This window comes from Eleutherodactylus coqui, chromosome 1, assembly GCF_035609145.1.
Source record: "Eleutherodactylus coqui strain aEleCoq1 chromosome 1, aEleCoq1.hap1, whole genome shotgun sequence".
NCBI lineage: Eukaryota > Metazoa > Chordata > Amphibia > Anura > Eleutherodactylidae > Eleutherodactylus > Eleutherodactylus coqui.
In genome coordinates this window covers 521242314-521257353 of record NC_089837.1, presented here as the reverse complement: position 1 = coordinate 521257353, position 15040 = coordinate 521242314, and the positions used below count along the sequence as shown (strand labels likewise).

The following is a 15040-nucleotide window of genomic DNA, read 5'->3' as shown; positions in this document are numbered from 1 at the left end:
AGTAATGAGGCCGCAGATTATCAAAGGGCATTGTGGGAGAGATGAAGCACTGGATAGCGCTGCGGTAATGAGCACAGGAGGGGGCACATACAGGAGCCGAGCACAATGTATCCTCCGGAATGCCCCAGCAGCAGTCGCAACGGTTACTTGTTCTTCCCAGGAAGCCTTTCTGTGCAACGATGGATAATCCGATTATTGTGGGAACCCATCTAACTTAAAGGCGCGCTCGCCCTGCGTCCGAGGCGACTGGAAACAGTCAAGCACAGCTGGGTTACGCCAATTCCGTAACGCCCACGGAAGTGAATGGAGCTGGGGCATCTTCACACGAATGTTTGCAATTGTGCGCTGTATGAATCGGGCTGGTGTTTTGTGCAATATTCATGCGTATTTGCTACTTTTCTGCACATTATACATATAATATTAAAATACTGAGATTTTCTGTCTGATTTATTTCCATGCAAATTTGGTACAATTTTTTCAGAAATTACTTGTGTGAATAGGAACATAAGGCCCATTTGTGTCTAAACGTGCCCATCTTTCACTGTTCAGCCGAACGACGGTTTTCAGTTCTGCTTGAGAATCGTGGTTCAGCAGAACAGCTGCTAAGCAGGACCGCACGCTGTGTTCTGCCCTTGGAGAGCTGATTATAGCTTATAACATTGTTACAGCTGTTCTCAGTCCAGCCCTGATTAGCAGGACCACAAGCTGTATCTGCTGTCCATGGTGCTGAATTCCCCAAGGGGAGCCCGTAGCTAAACACAGCTAATTACAGAGCTCAGACCTCCTGCTGAGTTCTGTAACAGCTCCCAGAAGCTCATTTGCATGCAAATGAAGCGAATAAAAGTACTAATAGCAATTAGTGCCTATTAGTACTTTATGCAAAACAATCGTTGATTTTTCAATCTTTTGAAAGATATCTGTGTGTGTAAATGGGCCTTTACTGAAACAATGTAGTTGCGCTCTTTCCATAACTTGGGAGCTGCAGAAAAAGCGCAGCTCACTGTGTAAAGCAATTTTTGTGATGACCATTCACTTCTATGGGAGTTACAAAACTCAGTGCAGCGCGCTCAGCTGTTTCTGTAATTCCCGCCACCAGCAGTCACCGCATAACACTAGATTGGGGGCGTCGAGTGCCGCAACTCAAGATCACTGCAGGTACCAGAGGTGTGACCCCGCAGGTAGGAGATATGGCATATCCTTGAGATGGGGACATCCTTCTAGTTAGGTACACCAGCTCAGCACACCATATCACACATGATAGGATGAGGATGAGATACGCAGCTCGGCAGACAGCAATTAGGGGGGCTTTAGAGGGGACAACCACCATCTGAATAGTCCCTCCTAAACTACAGTTGTATAAACAGCCAACAACTCGGGTGACCGGTGAGATTTCATAACAGTCGCTTCATTTCAGCTCACCTAAAAAAAGTCGCTGGTTGATTAATCCTCACCTGGTGCAAACAGGTAATCTTCTTGCAATGACTGCCAACAACTTTGCAGAGAGGCGTGTTCTTGCTCAGCGGGCTCCTCCCACCGAGCACTGATTGGCTTCCACCTTTTTTAAACATTTTGCCCTCCCACTGAATTCTCATTGGTTCCTGAAAACCCATAAATCCTCGACTGAACAGTCCCTGCCAGTCTTTGAAAGAATATTCGCTGCAGCGGTCTATCGCCGGTTTGGTCTTCGTCAGGACGCTCTGTGCTGCGGCCTCTCGCTCGAATGAGAAGACCACTCGCACGCATTTATGTGCATTCAGTGGCGACCGTTGAGTGTGCTGCATTAGGGAGAGGTCCAAATGTCAAAAACACGTCTGCCTAAACTCACGTCCCCTAATTAGTCATCAAATACTTCGGCCCGTGGAAGTATTCCCAACCATTTCTTCAGCAGTCACAGAACTGAACCATCGCACCGCGAGCGCAGATACAACAACCGTCCCGCCGCTCAATATAGGTCCTAAAGCGTCAGATAATTGGAAATCCCCACTTCGGTGCGAGGTCTGCAATTTTTTAACATACGCAGTCGGGTTACATTACTATGACCGCCTCCGACTTTTAAAGTCACCAGCATGTAGCCCATGAAGGAAGGGGCGTGCTATGGGTAGGTGTATACTGTGCGACGGGCCGACTGCTCACATATCACTAGGGGGAGAGTTATCAGACTTCCAAAAGGGACAGATGTTGGTTTTTAGGCCAAGGGTGGCGGCATTCCTCCAACAGCGCAGTTTGAGAACGGTTCACGAGCCGCTGTGGTGAAAGTGCATCACAGGAATGGTGGGTAAGGCTGAAAAAAAGGACACATGTCCATCTAGCTCAGCCCATTACCCCCCCACTCCTCGTCCCCAATTTTTATTGCAGAAGGCGGCAAAACCCCCATTAGGTAGAAGCAAATCTTAAATTTATGGAGACGTAAATTCCTATCAGGAACGCCATCATTGGGAATAACCGAAGTGGAAGATGCGGAGCACCGCGTGCCGTTGATGTGAGAGGTGACCGTTGGCTATGAAGGTGCACGAGAGCCGACCAATGGCCTACAGTGGAGCAGCCCATGACAGTGAACCAGGGGGCCACCAGACTTGTCCAATACAATTCAATGAACCCAACAGTGTATGGAGCTCCGAAGCAGACGGACGGTCACTGCTAACAAAGGGGTGTCCGAAGAATAGGCTTCAGTTTGCACAGCAGTATGGGAATTGGCTAAAGTTTGCCTTCTCTGATCAGCCACCTTTTCTGCTTCATTGGCCGGATGGACATTGGCGAGTCGGGTGGTGGGCAGGGACATCATGGAACAAAGAGCCAGCAAGCATTGCTGGAAGAACACAAGCGAGTGGCAGCAGCGTTATGGTCTGGGGAGGTTTTTCGTGGTGTTCTCTGGGCCGCTCATCCATGTGGAAGACACTCTGAACTGATCTGGTCACGAATCCATCCTTGAAGATCACATACACCCATACATACTGATTGTCTCCCCTTCCAGCAAGACAAGGCAACATGTCACATGGCAAGAAATGTCCCACAGGGATTGGTAGGGTAAGACCAAGACTTCCAAGTACTTCCCTGCCCACCAATTCCCCAGACTTCAACCCAATTGAACATCTGTTGGACCATCTCGGTCATAGTGTTCGCTCTATGGATCCTCACCTATGTACTCTCCAGCAACTGTGGGCATGGCTCCAGATACCCGAAACCACCTACCTGCACCTCCCTGAGTGACTCCCAGCCCGTCTGTCTGTACGGCACATGGTGGTCACTCTGGGTATTAGCTGGTGGTCAGAATAATGCAACTTGATGCTGTACGTTCCTCACCAAGCAGAAGCTAATCCCCTGCCGTCAGCAGACGGGAACATTATTTCCATTAGACCCAATGCCCACGGGCGTTCGCCTCCAGATCCCGCAGCAAATACTGCCCATAGACATGCTATGCAAAATGCTTTTCCATGCCCATGAGTGGAAATCAACTGTGATTTGCCGCTGGCAGGGCAAAAAAAAATAATTTTTTTAAATCGCAACAGGTCCTATTCTAGTGCGAGCCTCGCACGGCCAGCTTCCATTGCATTCCAATGGAAGCCGTCCGTCCCACGGCGATTCGCCGCAGATCCGTGTCATCGCCGATGCGTTATTCTCTGCACTGCACATGTGCGGCTGCGAACCAGCCAGCGGATCCACAACACACAGAAGAGAACTGGCAGGTACGCAGGAGTCACCGCCGGGGCACACTGTCCCAATCCCACTGCGAAATCTCGCAGTCGGAATCCGACCCAGCCGCGTGCATTGGGTCTTAGGAGTTTGTAAACTGAACAGACCAAATACTTCTGACAGCTGAGGGTTTGTTACAATTACCTCCAGTGTAGACAATCTTCTGTAAACCAAACACAGCACAAATCGCTCTTATCCCAATAGTTCACACAATCCTGAGAATACAATGTATCAAGGCAGGTAAAGTGTAACAGAGTGGATACAATTGTAGCAAGCCTCCAGCTGTGAGAAGTTTTAGGTCTGTACCAATTTTCAGCTTCTGAATAGAAACAGGCGTTGTTCTACTTCAGTGACAACAAGCAGAGGTCCTGCAAATAATGAAGAATGGAAATGTAAAGCACATTAGAAAGCTGCCGAACTTCTGCTTATTAATGATTCTACTTTGCAGAAGGGGTTTTCCAGGTTTCTATCCCTCGGAGCCCCCGCCGCGCCTTCTTGGGAGGTACATGCTGCACTTCTGGCTCACACAGGATTTCTTTATTTACAGTATCTGCGCCAAACTGACCAGTAAAACCGTGAGATGCCGCGCTCCCATCTCCGCGATGTCGGGATTAATAAGAACCTTTAAATATTTATAGTAGACGTCTTTAAAGGAATGACACGTTCAGCTGGAATGTGATGGAGGACGGGCAGGGAGACATCCCAGATAGATCGGCTCATCTCCATCATCTTCTGTCTTGTAGGCTCACACACCCCAAACACCACACAGGGGAAGGTCTGATAGAAAGGTCAATCACATTTAGCATGAGCTCATACCCTCCTAAAGTGGAGGAGAGACCTGCTTGAGTCATCACAAAGACAGCGTGAGAGAACGTAATAGGTGGATTTGGTTGTGAGTTCCCATTCCGGTCCACTCCGGAGCTGCACTCACTATTCTGCTGGTGGAGTCACTGTGTACATACATTACTTATCCTGTACTGGTCCTAAGTTACATCCTGTATTATACCCCAGAGCTGCACTCACTATTCTGCTGGTGGAGTCACTGTGTACATACATTACTTATCCTGTACTGATCCTGAGTTACATCCTGTATTATACCCCAGAGCTGCACTCACTATTCTGCTGGTGGAGTCACTGTGTTCATACATTACTTATCCTGTACTAATCCTGAGTTACATCCTGTATTATACCCCAGAGCTGCACTCACTATTCTGCTGCTGGAATCACTGTGTACATACATCACTTATCCTGTACTGATCCCAAGTTACATCCTGGATTATACCCCAGAGCTGCACTCACTATTCTGCTGCTGGAATCACTGTGTACATACATCACTTATCCTGTACTGATCCCGTTACATCCTGTATTATACCCCAGAGCTGCACTCACTATTCTGCTGGTGGAGTCACTGTGTACATACATCACTCATCCTATACTGATCCTGAGTTACATCCTATATTCTACTCCAGAGCTGCAATCACTATTCTGCTGGTGGAGTCACTGTGTACATACATTACTTATCCAGTACTGCTCCTGAGTTATATCCTGTAATATACTCCAGAGCTGCACCCACTATTCTGCTGGTGGAGTCACTGTGTACATACATCACTCATCCTGTACTGATCCTGAGTTACATACTGTATTATACTCCAGAGCTGCACTTACTATTCTGCTTGTGGAGTCACTGTGTGCATACATTACTTATCCTGTATTGATCCTAAGTTACATCCTGTATTAAACTCCAGAGCTGCACTCACTATTCTGCTGGTGGAATCACTGTGTACATACATTACTTATCCTGTACTGATCCTGAGTTACATCCTATATTATACTCCAGAGCTGCACTCACTATTCTGCTGGTGGAGTCACTGTGTACATACATTACTTATCCTGTACTGATCCTGAGTTACATTCTGTCCTATACTCCAGAGCTGCACTCACTATTTTGCTGCTGCTGGAGTCACTGTATATATACACATTACTTATCCTGTACTGATCCTGAGTTACATCCTATATTATACTCCAGAGCTGCACTCACTATTCTGCTGGTGGAGTCACTGTGTACATACATTACTTATCCTGTACTGATCCTGAGTTACATTCTGTCCTATACTCCAGAGCTGCACTCACTATTTTGCTGCTGCTGGAGTCACTGTATATACACATTACTTATCCTGTACTGACCCTGAGTTACATCCTGTATTATACTCCAGAGCTGCACTCACTATTCTGCTGGTGGAGTCACTGTGTACATACATTACTTATCCTGTACTGCTCCTGAGTTACATCCTGTATTATACTCCAGAGCTGCACTCACTATTCTGCTGGTGGAGTCACTGTGTACATACATTACTTATCCTGTACTGCTCCTGAGTTACATCCTGTATTATACTCCAGAGCTGCACTCACTATTCTGCTGGTGGAGTCACTGTATACATACATTACTTATCCTGTACTGATCCTGAGTTACATCATGTATTATACTCCAGAGCTGCACTCACTATTCTGCTGGTGGAGTCACTGTGTACATACATTACTTATCCTGCAGATTTTAGAGCAGAACTCAACAGCTATTGATTATCTGACAGTCATATAACGTATACAAAGGTCAGAGTAGAGGTCGCGGGATAGCCAGCTCAATGACTACTCTTAATACACTCAATGTTAAAAATCCCTCCCCTAGAAGTTGTCGGATGAAACTTTCTCTGATTGTAACGTTGTTATAAGTGATTATAATATCAGAGGAAAAGGATAATTTATTGTGAAGACCGGACCCCTTGTAGGGAGGCTCTTGTACCCTGTTGTACCACCTCTAGCTTGGATACAAGACGTAATATAGGCGGGCATGGAGGCTCTAGTACCCGGTTGTATCCAAGCTAGAGGCGGTACAACAGGGCATTAGAGCCTCCATGCCCTCCCGTATCACATCTTGTATCCAAGCTAGAGGCGGTACAACAGGGCATTAGAGCCTCCATGCCCTCCCGTATCACATCTTGTATCTAAGCTAGAGGTGGTACAAGATGTGATACGGGTGGGCATGGAGGCTCTAGTACCCTGTTGTACCACCTCTAGCTTAGATACAAGATGTGATACGGGCAGACATGGAGGCTCTAGTACCCTGTTGTACCACCTCTAGCTTAGATACAAGATGTGATACGGGTGGGCATGGAGGCTCTGATGCCCTGTTGTACCGCCTCTAGCTTGTGTGTGCGGCCGAGCATTATTCTGCTGCCTCTTGGAAGCCGCCATGGGAGGAACACATGTGGCTGCAGGATGTCCTGAACATTTCGCTGAGCTGTCATTGTCCCTCGTAGAACTACTAGGGGGCTGACTGTCGTATGCGATGTCCCCCAGACCATCACACCAGCAGGGGGCAGCAGACTGTGCACATATTCAGGTCATCGTCTTGTACACCTGTCACAGCCGCCATATTCCTACTGGCGGTTCCGAGTCATGTCTGCACTCATGTGCCTTCTGTACGATTCGTCAAGGGCAATTTAACAACGCACTAAAAAAAAGTCGCCCCAAACACGCACGGCGAGTAAAACAATTTCACGTATGACTGCAATCCGGTAAATACAGACGGCGGATTGTGCTCTCCCAGAAATGATTAATTCATTGTAACAGAAGACTGAGAACGCCAACAGCAGCTTCACAGATAATCCTTCTACTTGAGGGGTTTTGTCAACTAATTTTTATGTAAAATTGCCCAGTAAAGTAAAAACAATGTAACATTGGCCAAATCCGGGGCGGCCCGGCCCACTAGAGGACAGGGGCTCTGACAGAAGCAGAACCCAGTGGGGAGCCCTCAATGGCGGCAGACTACACAGCTGCCATGGGACCCGTGGGGCACGGGGGTCAGGGGCTGAATGCCGCTGCCCATCCCACGACTCTCCGCACTCTAAAAACTCAGAAGCAGTGAAACTATTATTTTCACTCACAGTATTACTGGCTGATGCCACGGCCCTGTGCAGAGCATGACCCAACTCCTGCACTTACTGTACTCAGAGAGGTTCGGGAGTTATGTACTGTAGGGGAACGTGGGTCGCCACTACTTGGCAGGGCCACGGAGGGCTGTCGTCGCCACTACTTGGCGGGGCCACGGAGGGCTGTCGTCGCCACTACTTGGCGGGGCCACGGAGGGCTGTCGTCGCCACTACTTGGCGGGGCCACGGAGGGCTGTCGTCGCCACTACTTGGCGGGGCCACGGAGGGCTGTCGTCGCCACTACTTAGTGGTGCCATAGGGGGAAGGGTTGTCACTACTACTTAGTGGGTCTATAGGAGGGACTGTCACTATTATTTAGTGGAGCCACAGGAAGGATCACCATTACTCAGTGGAGCCACAGAGGGCTATTGTCAATATTATCCAGTTGGGCCATAGAGGGATTGTCACTATTACTATGGGGAGGCACTGAGTGGACAGGGTAGCAGAATTATTGCGAGACTGTGCACAAACAAATTTTGTTCGTTTGTTTTGGGAGGAAGGACCTGGTGGGGGCCCAATTCTGAGTTTTGCTATGGGGCCCCAATAGTTCTATCTATGCCCCTACCAGAATCCTTCCTTCTTGTGGGTCAATGGCTTGTTCCCAGTAGTCTCAGCTACTGAACCACCAATCAGTCTTTCATGACATTTTACGATACCCCTTTACATTTTCCTCCCTCCAGATAAGATTTGATTCAGGAGTCCATCTAGCTTGTCAATATTACTTCGCAGGGCCATGGAGGGTTACCCCAGAGTTCATTCATGATAGCTTTAGGAGCCGACACCTGGCATTGAGAATGGTAATTTTAGGCTTCCGTGTGTCTGCTTGGCCTTTGAAACCTCAATTTATAATGCTTTCAATGAACAGTTTTTATGCTGCCATTGCCTTTGTTGACCATTTGTAACAATCACCAATGGGTGCCAACCGAATACCCAAGGATGTAGTTTAGGTACTGCATTCTTCAGTATTTGGCGGTCTCATTCCGGGTTCTTAAATTCATTCACACTGGAGCATCTAGGGGATTTTTCACTTCAAAATACCAACACACAACCAGGGCGGATCTGGCACAGCAGGTACGACACACTGACTTGTGGCAAAGCTGGCACCCTATGATGCTTCCATAGTTACCGAGCTCATTGGGGGGGCATTCTACTGCTGAAGTTTTTCAATGAAGATTACTTGACTTTTTGGCATAAGAGTTGCTGAAATGGCCAAACTCTTGCCATTAGAAGGTGGGTGTTGGTGGGGTGGTGGTGGTGGGGTGGCGCACACCTTTGGCATACAGTAAAATAAAGTTTATAGGGTACACCCAAAGGTTGTACCTACCATGTCATATACTCCACTGTAAACCGCTGATCAGGCCTCTACATGCAGGAAAGATGTTCCCGTTGAGTCCTCGCAGCTAATGGGAACCACTGACCTGTGTATTAATTGCAGCAAGCTGCGAAGCGCCAACTCTGCTGAAAATGTTAAAAATCAGGCCAAAGTTTTTATGCCATAAAGTGCAAGTGACAGGCAGCGGCCCGAGAGTCCATTACACAACAAGACCGGAGCGGTGTCAGTATTACGAGAGCGCCGTGGACGGAGGGGCTTCCTGCTTACTCTGCAGTATCTCAATTATTAAAGCAACACATAAAATGAGGCTTTTTGAACCATCTCAGGATGTCACCGCGTAACGAGGACTGACAAGAATGTAGAAGAAAGTTAAAAGTACAAGAACTTTTAATTATTGAAGGGGAAACCGTTCTAGAACATCTGACTTCAAGGCTCAGAGAGTTTTCTCGCTTCTGTAGACTTTGGAAAATCATATCATATCAACAAACAGACAGTTTCAGGGATTTCGCCCCTCATCAGTACTGAGTGGGGCAACAATTGGCTAGAAGAGAGGCCTTAGATACAACTCTGGGAATACTGGTTCTCATTGAAGAGATCCAAGTGGTATGTAGACATGTTTCAGGCAATGCTCCATGGGAAAAAAAAGTATGTAAATTAGAATACTACCCAACTGTGTTCTGATGAGGGGCAAAGACCCCAAAACAGTGCTGTTTACAGATGGGGGTCTCTGGCTTGAGGTACCTTTACACATGGCGACTGTCATACAGACAGCCGCCTGACTAATGCTCCCCCATGCTTTACACAGGAGCAATAGTCATTCTGTGAATGGAGGCATTCACAGTAAACAGGCCGTCGGTCATAGATTGAGCGGCTCCTTTTACACGGGCCGACAGTAGAACTAAAAACCAATTATGCTATTTGCAGCGTTCATTGCGCCATGTAAAGGTACCTTTGGCCGGTATGAGAACATAGTCTACCTTCAGGAGGAAGGCGAAGATAAGTTGTAATTAAAGGGATTGTGCCAGGATTGAAAGTTATCCCCTATCCCTATAATTTGCTGATAGGAGGAGGTTCAACCGTTGGGAGTAGGACCCCCACCGATCCCGAGAATGAGGCGTTGAGGAATGAATGCTTAGACGGTTCCAAGTGCGTGCGCCGCTACATTCATTTCATGGGGCTGCTGGAGAAAGGAAAGCAGAGTACAAGCAAAGTAATTGAAATGAATGGAGCGGCTGGGCACATGATTGACCGCCGCTGCATTCAAGTGGGGGCCTTTATGACCCCCGTTCTTGGGATTGGTGGAGATCTCAGAAGTTGTATCCCCACCGATCTGAAGACTTTCATGCAATTCTAGCACAACCTCTCTCAAGTGATCCACTGGTTTCTGGCCAAAATACTGTTAGGGGACCAGTGGGGGGTATATTATCTGCCATCCCTCTAATCCGCTGATTCCAGGTCCCATTTTTTTCTAACTACCTAATACACTATTTTTCTGCTTCCTGATTGGCCAGCACTGATCACATGAGCAGCCAATCAGATGCCCAGCCAATCTAACACTAGCCAATCAGATGCCCAGCCAATCTAACACTACCAATGCACTGCGGGGATTAGTTAGGGCTCATTCACACCACTCATTGCGGTTTCAGTGCTTGAAAATTGCACCGTTTTCACTGTATATTAAGTGGTTTTCGGGGCAGCGTCGACTGTTAGTGCTGGGATACACTGGGGGTGAAATCAATGGGACCCCAGCCTGCAATTACAAGTGCTGGCCACTATACAGGGGTCAGAGCAGCGGCTTACGCTCTGACCCCGGTGTATCCCGGCTCCGATGGCGTGCGCTGCCTGGAATACCCCTTTAATGCTTTTTTTGCACGAGTATGGACTGCATTTTTTTTAACGCTCCTATAGACTTTCATGGGCGATTTGGGTCCCTGAATACTGATGTAAAATGAACAGAAAATATGCCCGCGTCAACGCGCCCTTAGTCTGAAAGACTAAGTCGGTCATCTTGGATGGCCAAAAACGAGATCCGAAACTGGCAGATCAAAGAACAACTGTAGGCAATATACCATACTCCCTGCCCCGGAGGGTACATGATGCCACATGATCAAGATATTCACCTGCTTCTTCTAAGGCTGGTATTGAGTAATACGGGTACTTTTTGCACTTTATGGCCAGGAAGCCTTGTTAGAACCACATGTTGCTACTAGTTTGCATCATTCGATCCACGGTCAGACCTGAAATAGCTCCATATTATGCTACATTCCTACTCCATTCACATCCAGAGCTGCATTCAAAATCTACCACAGCAGTTGATATAAACCAGAGTAGAAATGATTAACTCAACATCAGTAGAAGGTGAAGTATCTGACAAGTCAATGCAAACCCTACTGGAAAAAAAAAATTACTCAAAAGTGGAGATTTTCTCTAAGAAACAGGTTACTGTACCGGAGCCGTCATCAGACTGGTTAAATCCGCAGATCTGACATATGCTGCGGACCCACTTATTCATTTCCTCTTCTGTTTCGGCCACCAGGTAGAATGTCCGGTCGCTGGTCTTTATGTCAAACACGTAGCTGTCCTGGAGCTCCTTCTTGTTGAAGGTCAGCCCAGAGTCCACCTGTTCACAGCAGCTGAGGTTGATGACCCGGATGGGCTTCTTGGAGTGGTCATTCTTGTAGTATTCCAGGACATCGGGATCTCCACTCATGCGTCCGCTTCTCAGGATGAACCAACGTTTCTTCCACGCCTGGACAAAACAGAAGTAGTGTTAATGACAGGCCTGTAGGTTATGGAGAATCATACATGGTCAACTCTTCAACACTGAACTCACTCAATGCAAGTTCCACCCATTTCATGCACCAATCTCTCATCAAAGCTTATTAGCTCCAGGAAACATCAATAATTTTGATCACGGATCGAATCCTGGTGCTCAGAATGGTCAAAATCAGTAGCAATCAGCTATAATCTTTTTAAAGTGTTTCATTTCCCTGCAGCACCACCACAGGAGAAACACGGCATTACACGGGTCTAATATAAATCAACGGGCTGTTTATACAGGATGTGGTCAAAAAGCTAGATCCAGCGCTATATCTCAATACTGTTGCCGTATCTTGAAATAACAATAGCATACTTTAATCGGAAGGCATGGATGGGCTACACAATGGTATAGCGCACAGGACCTTGGGGGCCCCGGAACATGGATTTCAATTTTTCTTTTTTTTGCTCCTGTAAGAAAGACCGTAAAACACAAAACGCAAAGTCGAAGAGTATCAAGTGAGAAATAGAAATCTGCTTTCTGTATCTCCCTAAATCCCACTGATATGACTATGCCTCGATAGGGGCCGATCATTCATGGCATCATCCACCATCGTCTGCAGGAGATGCAGATACCGATCTGTGTGGAGTCCCTGGAATGAACACAAGTCCAGCCAGGCGATCGTGCCAAATTCCAAACGCTCACACTGAAATCTGCGTCATCTCCTGATTGGGTCGTACCCTTACTAGTATTTGTATTGCATCTGCACTAAATTGGCGCTTTGACGTTCACCGACACGTCCCACAATGATCGCATCAGCCCGGACTGCACTGTCCAATGGCTCCATGTATGTATTATAGTAGAAGGAGCCACTTCCAGTACGTTGTCCTTACTTTAGTCACAGCAGCGGTCCCACAGGACTCAGAGAACCACAGAAAGCGGATTTCTGCTTCTCACATGCTAGTCTTCAACTTCGCAATTGGGGTTTACTCTCTTTCTTACAGGGGCCACAACACAAACCTGCAATCCATGTTTCAGGGCCCCCAGGGGCCTGTGCACCATACCATCATGTAGAACATCCATGCCTTCATATTCAAGTACACCCTTGTTATTTCAATATAGGACTATTCTATTGTATTGGGATCTAGCGCTGGGTCCGGATTTTTGACTCACATCCCCTCTGCTAGTATTAAATTCTAAAAGATACATAAACTTCATCAAGGAAACCAATGTGGATCCGATGGCGCTATATAAAGCTTATTTTGCTAGTGTGCATAAATATAACACCGCCATCCGCCGCTCATAGTGAAGCGCCGCACAATGGGTCACTCCCCATCTGCTTTCCTCTTCCAGGTTGTTTTCCCAGCTTGCCAAAAGTACAAAAGAGCAGACAGATGTGTCAGTGATGGACGGTGTCAGCGCCGGGCCTGAGTCACAGCGAAAGAGAATAAAACCGTCGTCAATGTAGCGGCTAATGGATGAAGTAAAGTACAGGCAGGGAAGGGTTGTGGCGCTGCGCCAAGCTAATGCCTTGTCATGATGTGACCGCTGAGATTTTAATACATCGATGTCTGGAGCGTCTCGGGTAACGTCTATTTATCTGCATGAGTACTACGAGTGAAACGCTGGCGCTGCGAGGGCTTTTAGCCGCCTCCGAGAAAACACATTTGGTGAAGAAGAAGAAAGATCTTTTGTCCTTAATCAAGTGAAGGCTTGAACTTGGTGTGAAGACTTTCGGAAAATAGGCACCAGAGCCGCAGCCTTAGAGAAGTCGCTTTACATATGTAGCAAATGTAGAACTTGCAACATGCCTCAATAACTGCAGGCTGCTACATAATCTCAAGACACAATTCGGCAAACCACTGGAGGTTGTCCATTTTGAAGAGCTAGATCATGGCCAACCAGGCCGACGACATTATGGTAAACTACGGTCCACTGGAGGCAAAGCAAATGGGTGACCATGCTTATTTGCTTCAAGCTGGAGTAGTCAACGGGTCCATTGTGGCTACAACCCAAGAGATGACATACACTAGGAACCGGTCATGGCCCAACATGCAATCACCAATGACATCTCCAAGAGGATCCAGTCTACAGTGACCACCTGCTAACCTAGCAGCACCCAGGGCTGACCGAGGGGACAAAATGAACAAAAAAAGTGAAATAACTAGAAAACTGTAATTAACTCTTCCAGGACTGAACTAAACTATGACATGTTCTGAAATGTGGAATAACGGGTAAAAAGTTTCACCAACTTTAATATCGCATCAATAGATAGATAGAAATTCAAACTTTGTGTACAGCAGCAGTTATTTACTCTTCTAGGGCAGGGAAGGGGTTAACTAGTTGTTTATAGAACTCCCAGAATTCCCTCTGGATAAATATTTATCCCTATGTAATGCCCAAGGGGAGCAGTTAATAGGACGGCGCACGTCTGGTGACAGCAAATCAAACACGCGCCACCTGGTTGCAGGTACCGAAGGCTTCTGTGTCAGGATGGGTACAGGAAGACATCCGGAAATGTGGCATCAGTCAGTAAAGCAACGTCTAGACTAGGTCACACAACCCGAGTCTGGTCTATACGACCCCAATACCTGTAGGATCCCCTCAGTAGGGTTTTAGGAAGGACAGAGTTTGTCTCTCTGTAGGGGAGGGAGCGCAACTCCGATCATCATGTTGGGGTTCTTCAAGAAAGAAAAATGAATTCAACGCCAACATGAAACGTTGGGACCAGAAACGGGGCAAAACCTCTCAAATACAGAAGTGTTCGTGGATAGCCGACACCCCAACGGGGGCGACAGAGGCTGAAGAGAAGCAAAGCTTTAAAAGTTTTGGATCGGCTAGTCAGAAGTTTTGATTGAACCCAATAGAGCTGCTGCGGCAGGAACGGACACGTGCAGGAAAACCACCAGCGAGTCTCTATTAGAGCCGCTACTGATGGTCATAAGTGGCCATTGGAAGGTGTGAAGGGAAATGTATCATATGGTAGATATAGTCAATGGGCAGCCATGTAAAACATAGCGGTGCTGCAGGGTGAGGCTGTTCACACCGACTACAAAACGCATGTATGTGAGGCTCCGGGTTTCCAATGGGTTCTTCCACATGAGGTTTTGTAGCCTGAAAGAACCCGTTGGACACACTGAGCTCCATAGACCTGCGTTTTGTAGCGAGATTTCGCAGCCCGTGTAAACAGGCCTTAAGGCCCAATGCACACGGACAGACTTTTGCTGTGGAATTCGAGGCCAGACGCCTGCTGCGAACTCCACAGCAATGTCC

At 47.3% G+C, this 15040-nt stretch overlaps 1 protein-coding gene across 1 annotated transcript in view; it reads right to left on the bottom strand.

The window, feature by feature from the left end:
* Positions 1-15040, bottom strand: part of GAB2 (GRB2 associated binding protein 2) — a 116161-nt gene that overhangs the window by 32508 nt on the left and 68613 nt on the right. Inside the window, exon 2 of the mRNA XM_066588253.1 lies at positions 11458-11758. Coding sequence (XP_066444350.1) covers positions 11458-11758 — 301 coding nt within the window. The remainder of the gene's footprint in view (positions 1-11457; positions 11759-15040) is intronic.